The sequence below is a fragment of the Prenolepis imparis genome, unplaced genomic scaffold (genome assembly GCF_030444845.1).
Source record: "Prenolepis imparis isolate NDT839.2.m4 unplaced genomic scaffold, iyPreImpa1.0 SCAF_4, whole genome shotgun sequence".
Taxonomy (NCBI): Eukaryota; Metazoa; Arthropoda; class Insecta; order Hymenoptera; family Formicidae; genus Prenolepis; species Prenolepis imparis.
Genome location: NW_028141162.1, coordinates 15,840,071 through 15,867,969, shown reverse-complemented (window position 1 = coordinate 15,867,969; position 27,899 = coordinate 15,840,071). Strand labels below are relative to the sequence as shown.

Below are 27,899 nucleotides of genomic sequence, written 5' to 3'. Positions count from 1 at the left end.
CTTTTCTAAAAGTAAAGTTTGTCCTTCGACATGAATGGTTTACCTTGTGTTTTCTCAGGTTGGTCATAGATTGAAAGACAAATCGTTCTTCATAAAATTGATTATGCATTATGGGTTGTCATAAAAGTTCCTAGTTTTCTAAATTTTTCTTAGAGAAATGTTATGATACATTAATCTTAATTAAGAAAAATTTAAAAAGGATAAATTCTTATGTTTTAATGAAAAGTATCGAATTTAGAGAAGAATTTTTAGTCCAAAATTCATTCTTTTCGTAATGTCGCAATCAAAATTTAAAAAAAGTTTTATTCTTATTATTCATGTTAAAGTTGCGTGCGCAACTTTCTTAGTAATTTATTGTATTGTGTTACTCAAGAAGAAAGAGAGATTATTGAAATCTTTATTAAAATCTTTTATCTGATTTGTAAGAGGTTCTCTCGTGGGATAAGTATATCACTTTTCTTAGACTTCAGGATTCTCGAATGAATCTTTTAACGATTCCCTTTCATTTCTTTATCTTTTTTCATTTTTCGATTCTTCTCAGTGCTACTCGATCTAGCTAAAGAATTCTGTATTATCTCTTTCGTATGCACTTAATAATTATAATTTCGTTTAAGTACACCAGTGTACGTAATCCATTCCAAGCATACCAGTGTATGACGAATTCTTAAGCTAGAAATTTTATTGCAGTTTTTGTGGCCAATGGTCTCCACCATTTAAAGGGTTTTACTGCGAGATATAAAACTTCAACATCGCCTAGAATTTTGTTAGACTTCGCGCACGGTGGATAGTACAATATTTCTTTAATAATAATTAACAAACAGATAAGAGAAACAAAATATTATTTAATAGAATAATTGTATATAATATTTGAAAAAAAAAAATTTTTTTAGAAATAAGTTTTCATAAAATGTGAGTCTTTTCTTTAACTTTTGTTTAAATAATTCAAATAAACTAAATAATAATATATCAACTAAATAAATGGGAAAACACCTACGCAATTAATAAAAAGTAATATAGAAATAAAAAATCATGTAGACCGTTGTTGTTGGCGATTTTATAAAAACGAGAAAAGATATCAAGATTAAACGAGTTTTAAATAACTATTTCCTTTAGGAAAATCTTTCGGGTGCTGAGCTTTTTCTCTCATTAATATCAAAGTGTAGATATTTATTTGGAGGTTTTCATCACAGCAAAGAGCTGATAAAATATAAATATATTCCAAAAACGAACTTCTATATCCCATCCGTTTTTACTGGTTAATTTGCTAAAATATTAATTATAAAATAAATTATTTTAAATAATTTAATTAATTAAAATTTTGATGAAATAAAATATGTTAAATAATATATCATATATTATAAAGTTTTATATATAATATATGTGTTATGATATATTATACAATAATACGAAACATATAAAATATGCTGAATGTTTTGTTCATGCATAAGAAATTCATTATTCATAAATAATTGATACATAACGATTTCCCATTATTTGGATCACTTGATTGTTAAGTGTGATGCTAGATATATTCGAATACAAGAAATGTATGCACAAATCATTAAGGAAATAATAACCACTTGAACGATAATTTATAATTTCCAATATCTCTATCGTTTTGATTTCTACGTTGAATAAATTTCGTTTAATCGTAGAATTAATTAATCGTATGGAACTCATGCACATAATTGTTATTTGTAGAATATGATTAGCGTTAGGAAACGGATCGTACTTGGTTTTGTTCACCGTTAGAATAGCAGTTGTGTCAGTTCGCACACGGAGGATATTATTAATCAAACTTTGTGATGGAGTTAAAAAGTCAAGCGCTACTTCCGTGTCGTTCGTTCTGAAATATGCAAATGCGAGCTCGTCACGTCCAGAATGCATAGAAATGTTGCGCAATTCCTATGCCGACTGTGCTTTCCATTTGACACGTTATGCGAATCTCTCGAAACCTCTTCTCGCGCAGAAAACCCATCAGACTTTCGCGAGTCTAACGACTCGCAAGAATCAGGTGGAAGTGCAAGAGTCGGCGGATAAACACGCGCGCAAGTCGCGCGCTTCGCTATATTCTCTCTAAATTTTCCATGAATTCGATCGAATAGCTGCGGCGAATTTCTGTTTCTTCGTGTACCTACTCCGGTTTGAGTTCCGGATGGGTTAGCTCAACACGAGCATCTGCGGAAGCGGTCGTTTTCTCATGTTTCTTCGACAGGGAAGACGGACAGATAAACGCACGGATGAGATATAGATGGAGGATAGGTTTCACTAGAGATAGAAGATGGGGTTTCACGCTCCAGAATCCCCGATCGTTTTTGAGATTACGCGAAAAAATATAGATAGGCACTTCGTAAATCGCTGGCGTAAAAACATCGTCGAAGATGATTTTACTCGATATGATTTATTACCATTATTTGAGGCAGAAAAAGACGAGGGTCTCTCTCTTTTATCAGGAACGTTTTGTGTACTCTCGACTGAATCCGATTTTGAGTTTAAGCGCTATTTCCGAAAATTCATCATCGCGCGTTTAACTTATGATATTTTATATAGATCACAATGGGATGTTTCCTCAACTTATCCATTATCGAGTCGTAACACAGAGTAAGAGTATAGCAAGAGAATCGGAGAAACCGCACGAAACAGAGTTTCGTTCACCGCGGTTCGTATAAACCGTCGTTCTCCTCTGAACCTATTGCTTCCGGCAATATCGCCGTTGAGCTTGGAACGAAATCGTTCGGTCTTAAAACTTTCTTGACACGCGATTCTACTTCAGACGCCCACATATATCGCAGCGTTTTATCTTTCCGCTATAAATTGGTTACGCGGATTTTTGCTGGATTTTTTGGAATCTCTTGTTGAATATTAATCGCATATAATTTCATCTTTCATCGACTAATTGTAAGATATTCGTGTAATGAATGTACTAGTGATGTAACATTGTCTCGTAAAAGATTTATTAAATATCTAGTGATTTAAGAAAGCAATTACTTTCTTATTATTGTTTATTTTCATTTTAAGAGATCAGTTTTTTCTTTTGTTTTCCAGGTTTTTATGAAAACAGATACGATAATTAGTATGTCAGTAAAATATATATTACTCGTTACTTTTCGAGAGAGCCATCGAGAAGTAGACAATTAGGATCATTTGTTCGGTATTAAGATGAAGGATTTGGTATGAGCATTTCTTCTAATTGGAAAGGAGAAACGATAAGAAAGAACTCTTTGAAAGAAATAAATCTTTTTGGTAATATTATATATATTATCCCTCTTATTATTCATTCTAATATGAAAAAAATAAGTTGCCTAGAATTAATTTCCTAGTATGTTTTATCAGTATTTTCGATATGATCACAGAAAGTTCCGGAGTAGATACATGAGACATGATCGATATTTTTCAGTAAATTATCAATCATTTTGTTTTCCATTATATGATCATGTTTTTTCCGAAGTATGTATCTAAATCGGTTTATTTCTCAATATTCTGCATTAAGAAATAGTTACTTTACTTAGTACTAGACAAAATTACTTTCTTTCTTTTACTATGATGAAATTAATATTTTAGTTATTTTTGCTAAAATAAATTTTTCTTAAATAAAATTTCTATTAATCTTTCACACATAGTAAAATCTTGTGTGATTTTACAACGCAATTTTGAATATCTTTACAGTGTTAACGAAATCTGTCTATTCATCGTTTTTTTCATAAAAAAGATTAAATGTTTTTTAAATGAAATACCGTAACTTTATATCATACATTTTGCAGTGTGAGAGATTATGTAGAGAATATGTTATAAAGGATCAAAGAGATTTTTTTTTTCATTTTATGCGAGTTCAGCGGTTTACATTTTATGAAAGGTAGAAAAAAAATTTTAATGGAAATGTAAGTATGCCTTATTTGTCAAATTAACACAGTTGAGAGAGAGAGAGAAAGAGAGATTTAGAAAGAGAGAATAAAAGTTATATTTTAGAAACTTTATATTTAAACAACTTTTTAAAAGAAAGTAGTAACGTTATATCTTAAGTTTTTTTACGACAATGGCGTTTCATTTTATAAGTGTGTGTGTATGTATCAATGTTGTTATGATTCATTATATACGATTGAGAGTTTTAATACTAATTAGTCAACTCATATACCGGACTCATATACCGGATAGTCAAATCTATCTATTATAATATTTAAGAAACGTATTTTGCGTACATGTTTACGCAGTTATAAAATTCGACAATATTATTAATTTTTTCCCCTATTTTTGTTTATATGCTTACTTTTATTGATCTTATTTAATCTATGTATTTTGTATACTAAAGTCTTTTTCCCGTTTTATAAATAAATAAAGAAATTATAATATGTTTTATAAATAAATAAATAAATAAATAATAAAATAAATAAATTATAAAAGGCACACGTCGCAAAGTATTAATATTATATATTTATTAATGTTATATATCGCTATTTTGTTTGCAGAGAAAGAGGTTTGGTATGAAGCGGCGACGCGGGCGATCGAGGCGCGAATTAGGGCGGCAGCGAGTTCCAGCGTGAGCGGCACGACGCCGCCAGCTGGGGTGGCTCGCGGCGTCGTCCTCTTCGTCGGCGACGGCATGGGGATGAGCACCCTGACCGCGGCGAGGATTCTCGCGGGTCAGCGTCGGGGGAGTCCGGGCGAGGAGACGCAGCTCGCGTGGGACAGCTTCCCGGCGGTGGCGTTGGCGAGGGTGAGTGCCAGCGAGAAAATATTTTTTCCCTTCTTTCTTTTGAAGAATAAGAGAGAGAGTGAGAGAGACGCGGCACGTAAAATCCACGTTTCACGTGCATCAAATTCTCAATAAACTTGAGTCGGGTCGCAAATCTCTCTGTGTTGGATTTGTGCGCGTAAGATCGACGTTTTACGGGTGCGTCAAGTTCGCGATAAACTCGGAATTGACACATGTCGTCCTATAATGAAAAAAAAACTAGCGTTTTATAAAATGAATGAAACTCTCAGTAAAACCTGAATTTCCAATATTTCATATTTTACGAATAAGGATTTAACGCGTTTTTTGCCCTTTTGTATAGGAACAATTTTTATAGGATTATCTAGTACAATAAAATGCCGATTATATCTTCGAATATTGATTATCTTGAACGATCGAAATCTTTATTTTAAATCAAAGCTTTTATTGTTATTGTATTTTTATTTGTTTAAAAATTTTGTTGCGAATATATATATATAAATGATAACATTGTGTATTATTTATAATTTAATTAAATACTCGATGTTTGTATGTACAATCTGTAGAATCTCTCTCTCTCTCTCTTTCTCCCTTCTTCTCTTTTTTCTTGGATATTATTGTTCAGAATTCAATTTTCTGAAATGATTAGATCATTATGTATGACATAAAAATTTCATCGAGAGCTACAAGTTCACATGAAATAAAATAAAAAATGAGAGTTTGTTATCTGTTTGCATCGAACGGAAAACTTGGATATAGGTTTTAATTAAGAAGATTTTGCTGTCTTGACGTTTTTCTTAATTAGGGGGTCCTTTTCATAGTCGAAAATAATTACAATGCTTATACGACACTTTGCGTACGATCTTCGTACGCGAATTATATCGCTGAAAACTATCGTGCAAACGTGTCTTTTTCCGATCACGACGCGGATAATATCGAGAAATCGCTGATACTCGTTTATAATAAGCGGTGCGCGCGCGAAAGAAAAATCCAATGTGCTGAATTCACTTCGTTAAGGCAGCAGCAGGATATTTGCATGCAAATTTAATCGAAACGCGCGTACACACATTTCTACATGGATTACAGATTGCATATTCCTATTTTAATTAAGCTCACGGTCAAGCGCTTGCGTTCGTTTTTTTCTGCTCGCTGCAGGTATCCTGCTTTGCACATTGCAAACCAAAATATTAAATACGTGCTGTCAGTTGGCGCTTTTAGCATAAAATCTGTTAATTTCGTTTCATCAACGATTTCGCTCAAACTCGTATTTTTCCGTTTAATTTTCATCCCATAATATTTATTATGCTTCTCCTTGTTAATTCTCTTTCGAATTTCTCTTTATTTTGCCCGGAGGCAATGGTTGAATGATAACGAAGAAAAACTTTTGTCAAAGACCCTTTAGAATTGAAGAAACCGTCTTTATATTGCCTGGAAATTTACGTATTACTAGCAGTTCTTCGTCATCGTAAGAAAGATGATTGAAGATTTACAATTTTCCCTGTCAATTTTCATAATTCTAATTAGTTTGATGAAGTGAAGATTGTCTGGGAAAGAGAGGTAGGAAATAAGTACTCAGACATTTCCTTTGATCTTGCAAATGGCAAAGAATCATAAGGAAAGAGTATCGTAAATCGTATTTTTGTACATTATTATTATCATCATTTGTTATTGTGGATTTTTATATACCACAATAATAAAGAAAACTGAGATCTCGATAGATATTACGAAAGATAATTATATTTTAAAATTTTACGCAATAGGTATACATAGTGTGCTATCTCAATCTAATTTTCTAATTATGCAAAAATTTTATTCCTTTATTCACACAAGACAATCCACCATCTACGAGAAAAAGAGATTTCAAAAATATTTTAAAAAATTTATTTTAATTATGTGTAAAAATTAAATAAAGCAATTTACTTTAGGTCATCTATTTTAAATTTTTAATAAAATAAAATACTATTTATGCTAATTTAATTTTTAGTAATTAAATAGCTGATAAGAAAGATATTGTCTTTTGTGGGTAATTTTAACTGAATTATACTTTAACAGAGAAATTAGGATTTATTTATTAAAAATACTTACAATTAGTTAAAATTTCCTAGATAGATTTTATTAAATGTGACAGTTCTAAATTTTTCACAGAATCTATAAAAAGATATTCGATAATTTTAAAAAGCTATACATCAGTTGTAATGATACTGACGATGATTATAAGCACGCTTTAAATTATTACATAAAAATAAGTACGAATATATCCAATACACATTAGATCTTTAAAATGATATATCAAGGGGGTCAATATTAATCTTTATTAATCCCAGAAATGCACTATTATTAACTGGCTGTCTCACGACTTTTAATTACATGACATTTTTTTTCTCATTTTTCATTTTGAACAAAGATTATATAAAATATAAAATAATTATTATATACTTATAATTATTTTTGCTTTGAACCATTCTTCCACTATTACATGGTTCAACAAAAATAAATTTTTTTTCGAATACATGAGAGAGAGAGAGAAATAAAATAACAATTTCTCGTAATTTTTTTGAATACGATTCTGGCTTTAAAATTGTATGACGTCACAATTTTGAAAAATTGTCATTAAAATTGCAAAATAATCTATTTTTTATGCATTTTATTATATTATAGTTACGGTTGATATGTTGAAGAAGTTTTGTTGTAATCAAAGTTAAATATATTGTTAGATCTTTCAGTGCTCAAAAAAATATATTGTGATTATGATTAATAAATTATTCATGGTTAAATATAGAGTCAATTTTGAAAAAGTGAATAAATTTCTTTTGAGGACTAGAAGTATCGGCAACATTTCTAATCTATATTGCAACAAAATTTTTCCAACATATTATATATCGTAATTATAATAATATGCATTAAAATGTTCTATTTTTATAACTTTAATTATAAATTTGGCAAAATTGTGTGACCCATAAAGCAATGTAAAATCTGGAATTATATTTATCATAAAAGAAACGACAGAAAATCGTTATTTTTGTTGAACTGTATTATTATAGCATTAAACAAATTATTCCAGTAAAGATAAAACGTAACAAATTTACAGCGAAATGCTACAGTATACATTCGGGAGATTAAGATGCACTTTCAGACTTGAAATTATACATATTGTAGAAGCGATCCGCTGTCGAAACTCGTTTTCCTGTAAGGGGATTCAAAACATCCATCACGGATAATATCGGTATTTGCGTGAATGTACATACGTATGCACACATACATATATATGTGTATATGTGTTATCCCTCTTGCGTTCGTTTATTCCCCGTGCATCGTTCTGTTTTCCATCTACCGAGTTTCAGGCATCTACGGTTCTTTCGTACCTTTCATACCTTCGAATCTTCCTTTTATTCTTCCCCCCGAGCGCGAGGGGGGACGCGTCTCGGAACTATTGAGAATATAGAGCACGAAACTTTTCAAGTAAAGTCTCCGTGGATTTCGTGCACTCACCCCGCACTGATTACAGACCTGCTTATTATCCGTTTGATATAATCTCGCTTTTCATTCTCTCTTGAGTTGGATTCGAGCGAACCGAAGTCAATGCACAAGCGTTTGAATTCGTAGGATCTTCAGAATAAAGCTCGCTCATATAATGACGTTTGACGTCGCCGAAACTTTTCTTTCATTATTTAATTCGCTTTATTTTCTTTTTTTTTTCACGATCATTTTTATATAAGAAAGAGAAAGAAAGAAATATACTCCAAACATTATATAAACTTTTGACTTTGGCGAACTCTTCAAACTTATGTTGTTTTGACGGTAATTTAATCTGCAAAAATATCGATTATTCTGCCATCGCGTTACCTCTCGCAAGTCTAAATATTATTTCTGCGAATTGAAGGGAACAATTCGCATGTTTGCGGTTCCATAATGCGCGCGCGCGCGCGGATCAGTCTCTCTTTCCCTTATAATAATTTTTCTTGTCCTTTGTCAAGTGATATTACGGTTTCCCCTCTCATTCCTTTCAACCGTTTTCTCCAGTGCTCTTCTCCCTATATGGCACACACCTGAGAACCGTTGTTGGTCGGAAACAAAGTTCTCTGAATAGTCCCTTGAGAACTTCCTCAGGGGACTAGACCGGCGTTGATAGGGGACTTGTTTATTTTCGTGTGGACGTAAAAGCAGGACAGTGTATATGTACGCAACGGTATGAACAAAAACAAAGTACAAGTCGCATTATGTAAATATGGGTTCTGGAAAGTCATATTTAGTTTGTTTGTAGCGAAGAAGTTTGTTTAGCGTTAAACTAGTGAGCGCAAATTTGTGTATATAACGTAATGCAAAATTCGGTTTATTTTAATGAATAAAGGCCATTCTAATTTAACAAGCATTAGAAGGCACGTAATTTTTGCTTTGATAATGAAACGAGAAAGTTAGCTGTCGGAAAGTTAATGTACCTTCTGTTAATTAATCGTATTTATGAGACTAGAGAAAAACTTTTGATTTTTGCTAAATTTTTTATATAATAATATATTTCAAATTTATAATATAATTCAAAAGATTTGAATCATTTTACACTTATAAAATTTGTATATTTCTATTCTTCATGAAATCTTACTTTATTTTTTATAAACTATTTTAAAATAATTTACAACTTTATATATATAAATACGTAAATTATCGCTGCACATACATATACACGCATACGTACAAAATGAATTAAAATAAATATTTTAATTAATATATATTATATATATATATATATTTATTTATTAACATTTTTATATATGTATATGTATTACTATTCGTAAACAGCATTTTTAATTTTCTGAATGCTCATCACGTGTATCATATGAAATCGGCTGTTAACTTTAAGCGGGCATCAAACGATTATTAAATTACATGACACCTGCACGATTGGATATACACTTCGACAATCGCGCGCTTTTCACCGAATATAACGATTTATCCTCGAAACACCTAGCATGTGACATTTATCAGGATAATAATTAATTGTGGGTTACGCAGGCGTGGATGACTAATGGTTAAGCCGCTTGAATATATTGAACCGACATCGATCATTCGCTTATTTGCTATATCTTTAAAATCCTTGCGAAATATAAATTATTATCCTGCTATTTTGAAAGCAAAGTTTATAGCTAGATTGCTGTAGAAAGAGTAGCTATTTCATTCGAGTAGCATTTTCATTAAATTAAGGCTTTATTCGATTACGTCTCACGTGAGTTATTATGCGCAAAGTTATATACTAATTTTATAATAATTTATTTAAAAGAGAGCGAGACTCAATCATCTATGATTCTTTATTAATTCTTTTACATCCATGTAATTTAGAATCTTCTACATGTTCAAACATTTTTTTCACGATATCTTTGAATTATTGTATATATTTTAATTAATTTTATTGTATATTATATCATTTTTCTTACAAAATACTTATAAGCATTTATAATTTTTTTTCAATTTTTGCAAAATTCCAGTACTAACAAAGTTAATAGTATGATCAAATCGACGATTAGTTAAAAAAACAAATATATATATATATACAATATATATATACTATGCACAATTTTGAAACATGTAGAGATAAATTAAATATATATATCCAATAATATTAACTTATCAAAAATTAATATCTTATAAGCAAATGAAAGAGCTACATGAATATGAAATAACAATACGTGCTGATTAGTAAAAGATTATTGCGTTCTTTTATGTTTTATTGCACATATACAAACATATGTCTCAGTGGCTAATGAAATAGACACGATAAAGATGGATTATAAATAGTAATAACTGTTTTATAAAGAGAACATTAAAAGGGGAGGAGATACATGCAAGGGTATTATTTAAATCTGTAGCATAAAGTATTTTGCAAAATATTCTATAAAGATTTTTGCAGAGGCGTACGCTGATTAAATTTTCCTTTCATGATGCTATGCGTCATTAAATTTTTGAATCCTCTTTTTTTTAACACCTAGTGCGAGAGAGGTAACAAGGAATCGAGTATACTGAGATAAAGCGAAAGCCAGAATGGCGAGCTTCCATTCTCCCTCTCCGGTGAGCAAACATAAAAATAATTCCACACTTGAAACGCTCACGTTTTTCATCGCAAATTGCGTCAATTTAATCGAGGCACGGTCCGCTAAATATCGGACAAATTGCGCGAAATTTACAATCGTGCATTTCATTTTGCATCGTTTTCCACGTAAAGGTTTCCCCCGACGCGTTTTCGAATAATACATTTAAGAGGGAACTGTTTCAAACGATATTGAAACGCAAAGAGGATATTTTGAGAGAGACGCGGATAATTTATTTAAGATTCATAAATACGTATTAAATTCAGTTTTGTTACATAGAGGCAAAGAGTACATATATATATATATATATATATATATATGTATATGGAAAAGAAATGCTAAAAGTTATTAGCTTTCGAGACTTCAATCATTTTTTTATGACAGAAGTTTGTAATTTATTCACGCGGTAATAGCATCTTCGTAGTTCGACGGGAATATTTTAAAAGAACATCTTTAATTCTGAATTCAAATATATTTCAGTTCTTTGGTTCCATCAACGATTAGGATTGCTAAACTGAAAAGCTAAGATAAAAAGGAGCCGTTCATTCATGGAATTACCAATTCGCGAGCAAAAAGCTAAAAAAGTGACTTTTGTCAAATATTAAGAACTCTCTTTCCGAATTTAGCACGCTAGATCCTTTCACATTTTATACAGATGCGACAAGAAAGATATGTTTATTTACAATGTTAAATATAACATAACATCTTAACTCGGATAATTGTTATTTTCGAAATTTATGATACCCTCTTTTCAATTCAGACTCTCTACACATTGGAATACATTATTCACGCGGGGTTAATCTCGGCGTAAGTAAAAACACAATAAATCTGGCGAGAGTTGACGCTTCCGACGCGATGGAGCGTAGTGCCGCGATTTTCTCTCTCTTCCTGTCTCTGTGTATATGTATGCATAACACGTTCCGTGCATATTGCGATTCCGCGAGATGTTTCCATCCAGCAGCCGCGATCTCCCCGGACGGCCGAAAAGCGAAAATACATTGTAACAAACGACTCGTTTCCGAGCGACCGAGGTGGGCACGTATCGTAAACAAATGAAGGGTCGGGGACAAACTAATGAAACTTGCAAATCGATCACGTAGCAAGGACCAACGAGAAATTCACAGTTTGATGGCGTCGCAGCGAGCGATGAGCGTTTTGTGAAACAATAATCCCGGCTCGTCGAAACAAATTAGTTGTAATATTTCACGCGAAGAAAATACGATTAAACGCGACAGCTCTCTGAATTTACGTCTCAAACAGATGAAATGCATCCGCGCATGTGCGTTACGTTTCATATTCGACAATATTATATTAATACGATATGTAATCAAATTGCGGTAGAATGCAATTTACAGATGTCTAATGTAAGCTTGCGTTTGTACAGTTCGCTGACAGCGAGAATTTCCGCTTATTGGGGGTTTTGATGTGACCGATATTTTATTGACACATAATTTCGTTGGCAACAATAAAGAACTCAATAATTCATTTTATTTCCTTGTCATGAAAGCAAATAGCGTCACTGTGTGAGAGAAAAAAAAAATAATAATTTATATTTTTGCAACATTTTTCTGGCAAATTTTAACAAAAATTTATTTAACTTTTAGTTGTACATATCTATATCCCTTTACACACTGTATATTTCTCATTTTTTATTTATCCTTGAAAATGTAAAAGGACTCGACACAATGATTTCTTTAACAATGCAAATAGTATTCGAAACAATATTTTTATATGACATTAATTCTCATAAAATATCATGGAACTGTGTGTTCTTTTTTTCCCTTGACATAAAGCTAACATTTGTATTATTTGGTTCAATGAAATATTTACATACACAGTGGCACATTGAATAAATAAAACTTTATTTCATAACATTTTTTGACATGTGATAACATATAGTATATAGCTCTCTTTAATTATTTAAATTCTTGATAACATATATTATATTTATTATTTGATCTCCTAAATCTTTTTTATTTCACTTGTAAATTAAAATTACAACTTAAAGTTTAAAATTTAATTCGTGGATTCAAAATATGTGAGAAGAAATAAATATTTGTTATTTTTATCTAAGTCATTTTGGAATCTGTCTGATATTTATTGCCATGTTTTGGGGTAGCTTCTTAGTAATTAAAATTTAATTTATTTTACAATTAAATTACGCTTTACGGATACATATATTATTATTGCCTTATTTTGTCATTTGAATCGTCTATTATTTCTCTGTTGAGTGTCAGTTGAACGTTACATCAGACAAAGTACGTGTATTGAAACAAATAGAATAAGATAGCTACGATATCACTCTCATGAATCATGCTGGAATGTGTTTCACGCATATTCCTGGCTGTTTCGCTTAAGATAGATTTATATTTATAGTTTTCGTGATCTTAACGCGTGTAAACTAAATCGAATAGAATATTTGAATAATCGAAAATGTATCAGACTTAATCATCAACTATTATATGATATATATACAATGATAATGATTAATGTTAGAGATTGCATCGAACAAATATAAATGTTATTCCGCCAGCTTTATATAATCGATTTTCATATTTTTATGATAAAAACATAACTGTGTAAAAAATAGTAGTCATATTTAATTTTTCTAAAAACAAGGTATTTCCTTATTACTCAAGTAATTTCCTCGTTGTTCAGTTTCCTTCTCTCTTTATTATATTGGCGCTTGTTATCTTGCGTATGTGCCGAGGACGTCTATTTGCAAAGAAATTGAATTTAAGAGGTACGCACCTCATAATCTCTTTTTGACTACGCGCTCGGCTATGCTCGGAAAATCGCATCTTCGGAAAGTTGTTTGAAAATGCTCTTTATTGAAGTTCTCCTGTTTACATTTTCATATTTGATCGTTGCTACTTTCATAGCTTTGCTTCCTACTTGCACATCTTTAAAGCGTTGCATCTGCTAAGCTCTTCATATTTTTGCATGAGCAGTTTTAGGATAAGCGTAAAGTCACATAATAAAAATTGCTTTCCTGGTGAATCTCTTGGGCGAAAAGACAATAATTATATAACATGTATCTAGAAATTATATCAGTTAACAATTATCAGATTTATATTATTAAGAATAATAACAAAACTTTAGTTGACAATAAATAAATTGACAATATTAAAATTTTGTGTTTTGTTGCTCGAGTGCATTGCAATTTTAAAATTCTTATAAAAATTTGGCAAGGTATTCTATAAAGGCAAGGTATTATATTAATTTTTCTCGCGACTATATATATATATAATTAATATCTTATAAATACGATAATTTTTGTAATTGTAAATTAGATCATTATTACTTTCTAAATAAGAGTATTATAAAACAAAATTATATCCCGCTATTTATAATAATGATTAAATTTAAATCATTGTAATTTTATATTATATATAATTCATTTATTTTAATTATTATGCTTGAAAATAGTAATCTTGTTTATTATAATAATAGTAATTATTATTATAGTAATTAGATTTATTATAGTAATTATATGTTACATTTTGCATTAATATACAGAAATAATTGCAATGCATTAACATAGTATTTACTCGACCTTTTAGAGCATTTGACAGGATTCTTCAAAGTTATTATATATACATTTGTAAGATTTCACATTTCTCTCCTTACTTGAATTTATCATCTTAATATATAATAATTCTCTAACATGTTATCGAGGCATTTGACATATTGAATCAGCGATATATGACAGTAATTATGATGCTTTTAATAATTCTTTCCATGCTTCCAAATATAATAACTATAACGCGTAAATGCAGGAAATTGTTGGTTTTCAGTTTAAAAACTAACTATGCAATGAATTAATCAAAGGAATAAGTAAATAAATTATTATCAAGAAAAAAATAAATAAATTATTAATATAAAATCGCGTATTTATTTCATTATTATTGCATAAGCAAAAAACTAATAAAAATTTAGGAAATAAACGCCAACAATTTTGATAAGATAGTAAATTTGCAAAGTGATTGATAAATGAAACGCTGATATTATATTAATATCGATTTTTTTAAAGCAGACAAAATAAAGCAAGTACATCTCTGTTGAACGGCAGACTAGTAGTATAAGTACTTTTTGGTCAGACGACGGTGTCGCGTCAATGTTACGAAAGATGATATTAGAGAAGGGTCTTGAATCTTTCTTATTTGTTAGTCTAGTGTTAATTTATATACATATATATATATATATATATTTTATTTCTATATTTTTATATATATTTATATTTTTCTTTCCAATATAAAATGTTTCTTCCGTTCAATTCACGTATATTTTTGAAACTTTCATTAATTCTTGCACGTTCTCGGCTACAATTTTATATTCTTTTTTATCAGAAAATGCAACCATTCGATGCATATACATATTACAAGATATTTTTAGGGCGGGGATAAAATTTTGCTATAGGACCGGAATTACCTACGTTGAATCTTCCTTTCTATTGTCCCATTACATTCCATTTCATTGTGCGGACTAGTGTACTGCTAGTTAAAGTACGCGGACGCGATTTGCATTCGCACGTGTTATCGTAACGTTAGTGGATGTAAACTTCGGCGGACTGTCGAGCAGCCGGTATTTCCTGCGACGAAAGGTTCGCATTAGCCTCTGTTTCTACGGTTAATACGATAGATTCTCAAAGGATCGATCAATTATCGCATATAGATCGACGCGATGCCGTAAAACTCGTCGTATCTTTGTTATCGGAATTACGGAAGAATTAAGACGAAGTAAAATTTGTACTATAATATTATGAAGACATTCTTGCACTTGTTGCAAAGTAACTTATTCTTTTGTATAATAATACGAATGACGATTTTACATCATCAAATTAGTAAGCGTGTTAATGAAGATAGGATAGAAATGAGAAGGGATGATGGAATAGAAAAATGCGTAAGAAGGGAAACTATTATAAGAGTCGATAATTTTGAAATTGCGGCATCTTAGGCGACAAAATAAACGAAAAAGGAACGTTTCTGAAACTTACATTCGAACTGATGACTTTTCGTCAATAAAAGTAGATCATAGTTTGTAACAGACTTAGAGAACATGCCAGAAACTATATTGGGAAAGGGACCGAGTTGGAAAGTCAGTAACTGAACTTTAGTCACTGAAGTTGCAACTGTCAAAACAGCGGCAAATTGTAAAAATATATCCCACTTTTGGGAAGTATTTCATGTAATGAAGAACTTATGGGTTAATCATGCAGTCTCTGATACATATTCTGTAATTCTAATTTAAACTATAATAGTTTTGTTAAGAAAAATTATTTTCTCAGCTAATGAAAAAATAACTAAAGTTATTATTTTATTAAATAATTCAACACACATATAACGATATAAAATTTAAATACATATATTGATTTTATAAAATTTTTCGTTATTATGAATTATGAATATCAATTTTAAATTTTCATCAATTTTTTTTATAGACTAAAATATTCAATATAAAACAAGTAAATCTAAAAAATATGAGTTCACGTATAAAATTGTGTTTAGAAATTAATATTTGTTCAAAAATAAGTGTCAAAAGTAATTTAAAAAAATTTTTTTAAATTATGCTGAGGTAATAATATATTTTTCTAAAAAGAAAAAAAGTTGTTTATATAAATTTAGGGATATCAAAATGAGAAAAACTTTATTGTAGCTCGCAGCTTGTGTTTACGATTGCATTTATTGTGTCAGGAAGGTCAATCTTCTCAGTTCACATAAACGAAGGAGCCAGCGTGTACAATCCATGTCGACTTTAATACCTGTCGACACCCATAAAATTTAACGCGTCTGCTTTATATTCATGAATTCGTCACCTAGGCTGATTTCTGCTGTCGAAGTTTCTATCAATCCCCGGGCCGATATTAAAGTGATAACGACCCGACTAATGCGGGAATAGGAAAATTTACGGTTAACTATTTCGTCCGTTTTTCGATTCCGTTTAATGAACTCGCGACTTTAAACGATCTGCGTCACATGCCGTCGCTCCAACGCGATTTAAGAGTGGAATAGTGATATGAATCCATAATAATGAATCATATAAAAGAAATTTAAAAATAAAATTCACAAATAAAAATCTTTAAAGTTTTTCTATATTAATGTAAGAACATCAGTTACATTTGCATAGCAAAACTCCAGCGTTTTATCATTCTGAAAATTCAATTTTCTTCCTCTCTTTGAGGTTCTTTTAACTTCATCAAAAATCCTGGAAGAAGAATATGAGAATTTTGCTTTCTATTCTTTAATTTTTTAGAGGAGCATAATTTAATTAAAATACGAAAAAATTATGGAATCTTATCTTCAAATTAATAAATTAAGATAATCCTTTAAATAATTTGAGGTTTTTCTTTTCACGATATATTGAATTTTTATTATTTATATATATTTTTTTTTATAAATAGTTTCCCCAAATTATTATGAACAAATATATTGCATTTTATATCGAGAAAATGTTCCTAGAATTATATTATTAATTATTGCAGGTTTTACGTATTAAATATTTAATACGAAGTTACTATTTGCGCTATATAGTAGATGCATGATTAATTATGGCGTAATTGTCAATCGCTGCATTCGAATTTATGCATTTTTGATTTGTATATAAATTGTATTAATAACTTTGGCACATAAAATTGCAATTTAATGTGAACGACAGATTGCCGAATTTATCATTTTTTTTTTGCAAAATTTAATTAATATCGATCGCGATTTAAACATTTCAGAGAGCTGTCAAATGCAGCATTACTATATATTACAATTTTCTCGATATCTCTCTGCTACATATTTACTAGCTTGTTGGAATTGCATGTGCAAGATGCATCTCATTGCAATACTTTCCAGATTATCGCACGGGTTTTAGCGCGCTCAGCATCGGTAATACTCGCACTAACTCGCGTTCATTAAACGAACCATTAACGACGGTAATTAACTTCATTTGTTATGTTAAGCTTCGATAAGTCCGCCAATGCTTACGAGCCGAGTACACACGATTTTTCGAACCCAAGTCGCCACAATTAGTGTATGTGTAAGGATTAGGAATATTTGGAAGCTATCGAATCTTTGAAATATTTGATTACTATCTCTCTTCCGCACAAATGTGTTTTGTAAAATAAGTTTAAAAAATTAATTTTGATTATCAATTATTACGCATGTCATAAGAATGTGTATGGTATAATTTTTTGAAAAAGTGATGATATTTAGTTCTGTAAAAAGATTCTTAAGTGTTAAAATTATGACAGATGTTAAGCGCATGCCATATTAATATAAAAAATAATAGTACGCAAACTTTAACACTAGAGAAATTGCAGTGTGAAGGAATTTATATAATAAATTAAATAAGGATAAGTTCCGCGAATATACAGATATAAAGAAATAAATAAAGTAAAGATAAGAGAGTTCCGATACATTAATCGTCTAATAAAGAATTATTTTAGCCTAGATTTTCAAAATATTTGTATAATTTAATATTCCGGGTATATACAAAATTTAAAAAATTAGTTTTTTAGAATTAAAATATATAAAGATTTTTTTATAATATAAATTATATATTTCATTTACTTTTTAAATAAATAATTTTATTTTTTGGTGTTTAAATTTACATTTAATTTTTTAAAAAGTATTTAAAGATATTTTAAGCTTGAAATTTTATGCTAATTTAATAGCTCGTTCGATAGCATACATTAGCAAGGAACAATAAATATTGTTATCCTTTCGAGGCGTAAATCCTTTGTTAACTCCCGCTAGGTACTAGAGTCTCCTAAGCGGAACAATAGATTGTCCTGGAAATCCCACCGCGACCTATCATGACTCACCGACGAGATCAATCTTTCTTTCTCGAAACCTTTGAACCTCGATCGATCGATTGATAACATAAAACGATGTACCACGTTAAAACGGAGCTTACTAGATTTGCATGTGAAACGACCATGTATGTATTAAATATTAAATCAATGGGAAAGATTCTCTCTCTCTCTCTCTCTCTCTCTCTCTCTCTCTCTCTCTCTCTCTCTCTTCTCTCCTGGAAAATTTATATTTTAATGTGCTATTAAAAAGAATTTAAAATAATTATTAAGTAGGAATTACTTTCTTTTTCTCTCTTAATCGTAGACTTTTCTAAAATTGAATATATGTAATTTTATTTTTAAAATGGAAAGAAAAATATTATTTAGAGAAAAAAATATAACGTAATAATTTACACCTCTAAGAATAATATGTGAAACCGTTCATCTTTGATTGTATTATTTTTGTTGAGAAAACCTTGCAACTGTGCATTTTCTGAAGATTTATTAAAGAAATTGTATCGTAGTACATTTTTTTATGTCGAGAAGTAACATAAAACACTTCTACGCGAGAAAGACTTGAAAATAGATGATAAGACTAGAACCTTTTAAATTAAATAAGTTAAAAATTTTTCTCTAAAATTGAAAAAACTGAATTCTAGTACATATACCGATATCATGTTAACCATTTAATGGAATCGTATCGAAACAACAAAAACTCTGTATCATTTTATCGAGACCGTAAAAATCTGATACTACTGTTTGGTGTAATTTGAATATAGTAACCTGTTACTATATACATGTTATGTAATCTAAATTTCGCTGCGTTGAAACTAAAAGCAACGGAAGATAGAAGTCAGTTTCTCCGCTCTGAATAATTAACACACGCGAACTCTATAAGATTATCAAAGAGAGTGAGAGGGTGGGGAAGAGAAGAGAAGGTCGTAAGTAGATTAGTCGGCGAAAAGCTCAGACAGTTTCACTTACGGATTCAATGGCCGTGTAATCCACGCTTCGGGACAAGAAGACTGATGTGAATAGCTCCCAAGTGGCAAGGATGAACTGTATATCGAAGATGGAGAGAGGGAGAGAAGGTGTGTGTGTGTGTGTGTGTGTGTGTGTGTGTATGCGTGTATGCGTGTATAGAGGAAGACAAACATAATTTCTCCTAATGACTAATCGCTCTTTGACCGAAATTTCTCTTCTTCTTGTATGTAAGCACAAACTAATAGCGCTCGCTCGTCTGAAAACCATTTCTGCATTTAAATCAGGAGCGTTCCGGTGAACGTTTTCCGAGAGCCATGCATTTCTCATCGACATTGGCTATCGGACAGATATTAGTTTCGGTGAATTACGCGAAATGTAATTTCCACAATTACGGATCTCTTGTAACTTCGAGCAAATAAAATGTCTGATTTAATCTGGAATTAATTCTAGTAATGTATTTCTTTTATTCTATTTTTTTCGAGAGGGCAGCATAGTTTCTTATTTCGATATAACTATAAAAATAATTTTCTTTGTTCGATCGAAATGCTATTGTGAGAGACAGAATATAAGAAGATGATACGGAAACGTAATTGAGATCACAAATGTTAGGAGAATAATTATTAATCAGAGTCCTTAATCAATGTTAATGCGAGACACGATTTGATGGTTTAATGAATTGTGTCGTGTTCATCCGATATTACTCGCTATCTGATAAGATGTTATTACGCGAAGGTATTGCGAACATTTCCCAGCTGGGAATAGAGAAATTTCCGGAATTGAGGGCAATTCTATCAACTGTGTCGCAATTGCCAGCATGCCGAATTAATCTTCGATATAGAAATTGCTCGGATAATGATTCTCTTGATATCTCTCTATTCCGAAAAGTTTTTTACTTTTAATTTAAAATGTGCAGAAAAAAATGTAAATTCTTTTTTACGCTTTATAAATTCGCAAGAAAATCGTAACGGATAAAAATCTATTTTTCTTTCTGTACATCGTTTTATGGTCAGAGATGCGGCTATGCGACCAGAAATGCGGCAACCGTTTTTCTTTTTTCTTGGTCTAAAGTATGATACAATTTAATATCATTTTTCCCGTTATTATTTTTGATAGCATTATAGGATGGTATGTTTTATAAGATTGTATTTTCTGAAATTTTTAATGTGAAATTTTTAATCTCTAAAGCTTTCTAATGTAAGAATCATAAACGAAATTATACTTGTAAATTTTTTTCTCACAAGATAATTTCTCCCAAAATTGTATTAAGTTTTTTTTTATTTTACGAATATACTTAATATTTGAATATATTATAAATAGGTGCATTTCTCTCTCTTGGCAAATTTTAAACGCGTTAAAGAATTTATTATTGTCAATTATTCTCATGACAATTTTAGGCAATTGTTAAAATTTAAAATTTCTGGTACAATTTATTTATATTTTTTTATTGAAAATAAATAGTAATAAATTAATAATTCGGATTATCGATTTGTATAAAATTAATACATTTCTGAAAATATTATATAAAGCAGCTGCATTATTTTGATACATTATTTGGACAAATTAATAGGAGAAGTAAGGACTTGAGATTATTTTAGAGACATTCCTAGTATTATAGTACTGAAAGACTAAACACGGCATATCTAAAAGGTTGTAAAATAAATTGGTTGTAAAACGGTATATGTTTTACGTTCGACGTTATTCATCCGAAGTTAACGCCTGCATCATCAAGTGCATAGTACCAAAATAGAACTACGTATCCCAATGACGTGCGGTTATATCCGAACAGAATATAATTATGCGGAAACATTCTGCCGTTTGTTTTCCAAATAGCGCTCTTGCCATTCTCCTGGTAAAATACGGTCGTTGAAATTGTAATTAATAGACGGCGCGGCGCGCGTAAATAACCGCGACGATATATACAAAGCGGCGAGTCCCGGAGGAGTACACGTGAGAGAACACCTGGCAGAGATCCAGGATAATGTTTGGTACAATTCCTGACACCGTTCCATCATCCCCCCGCATCGTGAGATCGACACTCTAATAAGAAACGAGGTCGATGACTAAAAAAAAAAAATTCGCAAACGCTGTGCGAGGCGAGAATATTTAAAAAAAATATATTTACACAAAAAATTCTTCGAATATTAAAATAGCAGGAGTTGTATCGTTTTCACCCTCCAACCCTTTTATCTCCCCCATCTCGGTAAATTCATAATTAATTTTTCCTTGGCAACAATTGGGCGTTAGTTGCAATTTTTCATTTTTGCATATCTTTATATCTAAATATCTTATAAATGTCAACTAGATATTTTCCTCGAATTAAAATTTTATTTAAAGAGTTTATTTTAAACAATTCATTTCTCTCTCTCTCTCTCTCTCTCTCTCTCTCTCTCTCTCTCTTTCTCCAATTTAATTGATACTTTATTTTCGAATTTTCGTGATTTTCTACTATCTATCGCGATGCTTTGCCACAAGGGAAACGCGAATTTCCCACTATCTAATGGCCGTACGACCCCTTAAATAACGTTCGCCTGGTCATCCTGGACGAAAGTAATTTTTCCGATATCGCGGCTTATACGATTTTTCCTACCTAAAAACTCGCGATATTGGCCGAAAATTTATGAATTATCGAATCGCCTTTGATCGGCGTTTTTCTGTAGCTTAGTTTAAAACGAAAGCAGCAAATTTATCGGCGAAACATCCCTCGCGTAAATCGGTTTTCTCCTGTGCCGCGTAAATTTTTAAGGATTCGTGAATTATTCATTAACGCAGCTGTCGATTATAATTTATCGTGAATTTTTAGGAGATTTGTGAAATAACGCAGAGGGCGTTTATAAAATACGAAATTATATAAGTGCGTTACATATATATGTCACGCTTAAAAGAAAACGCGTATCGATACAATAAGCATTTCGATGAAAATATAAACAATAAGAGGAGCTAATAAGATAATCTTATTATATTATATTTTCGAAATAATATACATAGCAATGTAATACGTAGCATATGTTTGTTTTAAAGCAACGTCAAAGAAATTGCCTCGAGGAGGTATCTGCAACTGATCACAAAGTCATTATTGAAATAAAATCCTTAAATGCAATATTAAATTACACAAACATGTCAAGAGATTGCATTACCATTGTGTAACAAAGTATTAAAAATCAGTTAAAGCAAAAAGTAGATTTTTATTTAAGTATCAAATTCAATCATCAACAATCTTGTACAGTTATACCAAGACACACATTCAACACAGATTATTATATATTAATACTTATTTACAGTTCTGTTAAATGCTTGTACAAAGTAGATATTAATTTAATGCTAATCAAACTAATAAATCAAAGTTCTCTCTCAACGTTCTAAAAAATCATACAAACAAGAATCACACTAATCCTTTTTTTGACAATTTTTCCGAAAAAAGCTTCTTTATTAAAAAAAAAGAAAAACAAATACGAACGTAGAAATTCAAGAATCACGAGGGAAGAGTATGTTTTTTCCGTGTACGAAGAGAACAAACATTCTCTATTGGTTTTTTAAAAACATGTATATATATTGCGCTCACAGACCAAAACTGTACCACCGCGTCGACTTTTATACATTTTTAGAATCGGCGCGATACGAGTTCGCTTTCGAGAGAGGGAGAGATATTTTCCTCTAGAAGTGAGTCGCCGTTGACTGCCTGGCGGTAACCGTGGATACCTGCTCGCTCTTGCATCTCTTTCGACCGTCTGTCTCTTTGTGTGCTTGCGGGACTGAGCTTTGGCATTTCAACGTAACTCGAGCGCGCGGAATAATCGGAATAGTTTCCGAGTGTGCGGTCTTTGGAAACACGTGAACAAGCGCTCAATTCCATTGGCCCCCTTTCCGACGCAATAATGCTTTCGTCTACTTAACAATAGTGCAAACGTAATGTGTATATAGCGTCTGTAATTCGTGTTAGTAACCGTCCAATTCGACGTACGCGTTTCGCCCTCCGGCGTTGAGCCGGAACTTTCGGCCTAGTAAAGCTCGAGATTGAGTCTTGGTACATTCTCGAGGTAATTAGATAAGTACAGCGTCTCGAGTAACGCAATTAAAAACCCAGTATTTTCGAATCCAGTGATTTTCCGTATTATCATTAATCCCGATTGAATAACGATCATAGAGTCTTCAGTCTGAAGACTGATTAAACGCGTATTTTCAACCCTTCCTATCCGAATTACGGTACCGAAATAATACGTAGCTAGTTTTAATGTCGATATAGGTGAGCTCGTAATATCGGTTTATTGATAATTACATCTCTATTGATGCTCCTGAAAATATAATAGGTTTGTGTTACACACCGTCGAATATTCATTCACTGATTTATGCTATCAGCTGTGAATTAGTGTAGCCCATGAATGGTGCCGGGTAGCCAGTCTCGTACGTAAATTTGGTCTAGAACTTGCACATGACTGACTAATTGAGATTAAACGCGGTAATAATGCCGATATAAATCTTTGCCCTGCCCCTCTCTGATACTCGTATTCGCTCCAATTACACAGGGAGTTTCAGGTACTACGTAATCTCCCGTGACAGACTCGCTGATAAATTTCGGAGTGATTTCCCTTCTCTTACGGGAAAATTTTACATCGGATTGGTTTTTCTGAGTCTCTCGATCTTAGCGAATAATTCTCAAGAGTTAAAACGATTAAATAAAGAATCATATTGTCTATTTTAAAAGACGAGCAGCTATTGATTTCAATGCGCAAAGAGAAAGAAGGCGATATCACGTAGATATAATTGTACATAAAACCTAATAAACTCTAGGAAATGGGATGGTAATGGACAAAGTTGTTTTGAAAGAGCTATTTTTTTCCGAAGCGAAAAAAAGGGACGGGAAGATAAGGATCCAGCGGAAAAACTCAATTTCGGATTTCGTGGCGATATCGATCTTTCCGTAAAACGTGCAATGCTTACACTTCCGTTCGTTTGCCTTCTGATATACTTGCGGCGTCATGAGCTCGCTATAGCGATGCTCAGAAATGCGTTAGCAAGTGGCTACGTGCCGGTACTACGAGCTGTTCTTCATGGTCGAACAAGTTTTCACTTCGCGTGCTCGAGTGCTTTCGATTTCTCTTTCTCTCTCTTCCCATTTTTCTCTTTGGAATCTCTTTTCGATATCCGCTTCGCGGTTTCCTGTCGCGGGATCCTTGTCTGTGGGTCGACGCGAAGGCAAACTTGGCTTTTGCTCCACATGACGCGCATCATTGTCAGGCCAACGAGGCTGATATTTTTATATTCGTCTTTAAAGTCATCGCACAAATACCAATATCGAAAGCTTATGTTTCTGCAAAGAGTAGAATTTTACTCTAAAAGCGCCTATCAAAAGATTCACTCATGCTGAAAATACTCATCCGTTTAGGATATTTGCATCTATTCAGCGAGAAAATCAAGCTTTTGATATGACGAAGTAAAATTCATGTAACATCGAACATTTAATTATGTAGAATATTTCTTATCGCAAAATATTGTCTTAATATTATTATTTCTTAATTAAGTGTAATTTAGAGAATTTTTTAAATAACTTTTTAACGCTAGATATAAATTGTACTAGTTATAAAGTTAGTAAATTAAAAAAAAAAAAAGATTTTGTTGTATTTATATACTTCGACAGTATTAAAGTATCAATACTTCCGCTATACTTTCCGTTACCAATAATTCGCGTCTCAATAATTAACACATCGCAGCCTGTTCTTCTAACAGGAAAAATAAGTTTTAAAAATTGCCCGATAATCCTCCGAAGCACCCTTGTGTACAAAACATATAATCTAGATCGCCCCATTGTTCAGATAAAACTAGGAATGTATATATTATGATAAAGAATGCTTGCGGTTATCTGCTTCCATATATTGGGATTTAATTTCTTCACGTCACAAATTAATGAATTAATATATGAAACTGTTAATTATACTGATATGTTTATCGGTAAATTTATCGAGTGGATATGTCTACACAAACTTAATTGTGTCTTTAATGCATTTAACTTTATTTATAACGCAGAATTATTTTATGAAAGTTTATCTCTTTAGCCGCGATATTGTAATTTTCAATATTAAATATCTAGACGGTCAAGTTTTAATTTGGAACTCCAATAAAAATCAATTATAGGAAGTCCATTAAAAGGATTTTACAGTTGAGTTAACACTTGAAACTTAATTACTCAATGCTATTTGCATGATGTTCGATGTCAAATATATTTTTGTAAACTTTCAAATAATCTCCAAGTAAAATTTATAAAAATTTGAGTTATTTAACAACATTAATTACAAATAATTAAATTGGTTAATTAAATTGGAACAATGCCGTTTCGGATGGACGCATCAATATTTACATCGCATTCCGTAACATGCGTTTATCACACAGATTGCGTGTCATCAAAGGAAATTGCAATAAATATTTCGAGAGAGAGAGAGAGAGAAAGAGAAGGATTCGAAGCGAATTGCTACCATACTCGCGTAAATCAAATTTCACTGAATTTGAAAGGCATTATACAAGGTGCTGCGTATTGGAACTTTTGATTATCCCCCAAAGACCAATCGGCATAAAAGGCTTTCAGGCTTCGCTCGCGTGACGCGGATTTATTCGCGAGATGATTCATATCTCGCCGCGAATTAAACAGACATCAAAGTCACGCGATCGATTAATCACTCTTTAAGTACGATGCACCATATGCATGCGAATGCCGACATATATACGCATGTTACATTGACTCGTAAAGTATGCATGTGATATTCTCGATTATAACGTGGATATATAGTTTTATTGCGCAATTTGAGGTCGGATAGTTTAGGAATATTTCGACACGTGAAAGAGCTCTTTCTCTCAGCGCTTTTATAATTTAATAATATTCTGTAAAAAAGCTGGAAGAGCTCTAAAAAAGCTGGTAACATTTTATATAAAATCCGGTTACACAATATGTTGTGAAGAATTTTAAAGGTAATTCTACGAAAATTGCGCGCACATGCAGGACTGAACTTTTTCAGCGAAAATAAATTCTATTTATTCGTATAACAGTAATTTTATTTAAAAAATTATATGTCTGAAAAGAGATATATTATTTTAGCATATTAACATAGAATGTCTGAATTTTTTCACATGAGTTCAAATCTTTTTTCTTGTTAAGAAGAGACAGTGTTTCTTCTTCATTTTCATGGATATCAAGCGAATTTACTCTTAAATGTTCATAATTATTTTTTTATTAATATAAAATGAAGATTTAAGTATCTATAATTTGAAACATTAAAATATAAATCAAAATATTTTCAAATTACCTTAATGTAATTAATTTTTGATATCTCTTATTGTGATTAAATATTAATTTTGATATTAGATTATGTTTAGATATTTTCAATTTTTTAATAATTTTTTTTATTAAGTAACCACGTCTAATTTAATATAATTCTCTTAAAAAAAAAAAAAACTTTGTGATAAGAATTCTCGAGTAATATCGCGATTAATCAAATTTTTATACTTCAGCAACTTGTAAAAAACGCTATACGATATATCATGAAAAAGCACTCAAATATAAATTAGGGGTGACGGTCGCAGAAGAGGATCCTAGTATTCTTTGCTTACGTTTTACGGGCAACCTTGGCGAGCAACTTAATCGCGGGGGCGGTTAAGCTCCGCGACGCGGTAAATGTGTAACAACATTTGTCGGAAAGGGTGTCGTACGGTAACGTGCATATAAATCCTTAAGCGTGCAATAAGGCAACGCGTTTTTCCGCGATGCAGGAATTGCGGGTAAGTAGGCGGAAAACCACCGCGCTCTCTAAAGCCCGACCTCAAGCTATGACATCCTGCGCTGTTGGATCGTAAATTGCCGGGAGCCGTCAACGGCTACAAATTGCGACTCGTATCTCCCTCCCTCTCTTTCTTCCGGAAAATTGTAGAGCGTTGTCCCGCGCTCGTGTATCATCCGTGTATATCGAGCGGACGAGAGGAACATCCGGAGGTCTGATATGCGCGGTCTTTTTTTTTTTTTTTTTTTTTAATTTTATTTTACCGGGGAGATGCAGAGAGCCTCACGCGTCGCGAAAATTATTCAGAAAGTCGGCGGCCTCGTTATCACACAGTGTCGATATCGCAGCGTATGAGATGAGCGGTGCCAAAGCACGTTCTTTCTTCGAAGAAGAACCGAAGAAAAGTATAATACCAGAGGAGAGACTCATACTAAAAGTGTAAATCACTCTTGACGCTGATATCTCGAGTTTTGTCGCGCGTGCATGAACCTCTTTGGACGGAACAGCTGCTCGTCGCGTATTTTCCTCGAGCGTTATCCTATTTTCGTTACTTTGGAGACATCGTTTACGGTTCAAGATCAAAAAAACGA

General features: G+C 31.7%; 1 protein-coding gene across 1 annotated transcript in view; it reads left to right on the top strand.

Annotated features, from left to right (window-relative positions):
* Window positions 1–27,899, top strand: part of LOC145935545 (alkaline phosphatase) — a 182,000-nt gene that overhangs the window by 20,917 nt on the left and 133,184 nt on the right. The window contains exon 2 of the mRNA XM_083037007.1: window positions 4,464–4,711. Within this exon, the coding sequence (XP_082893133.1) occupies window positions 4,464–4,711 (248 nt within the window). The remainder of the gene's footprint in view (window positions 1–4,463; window positions 4,712–27,899) is intronic.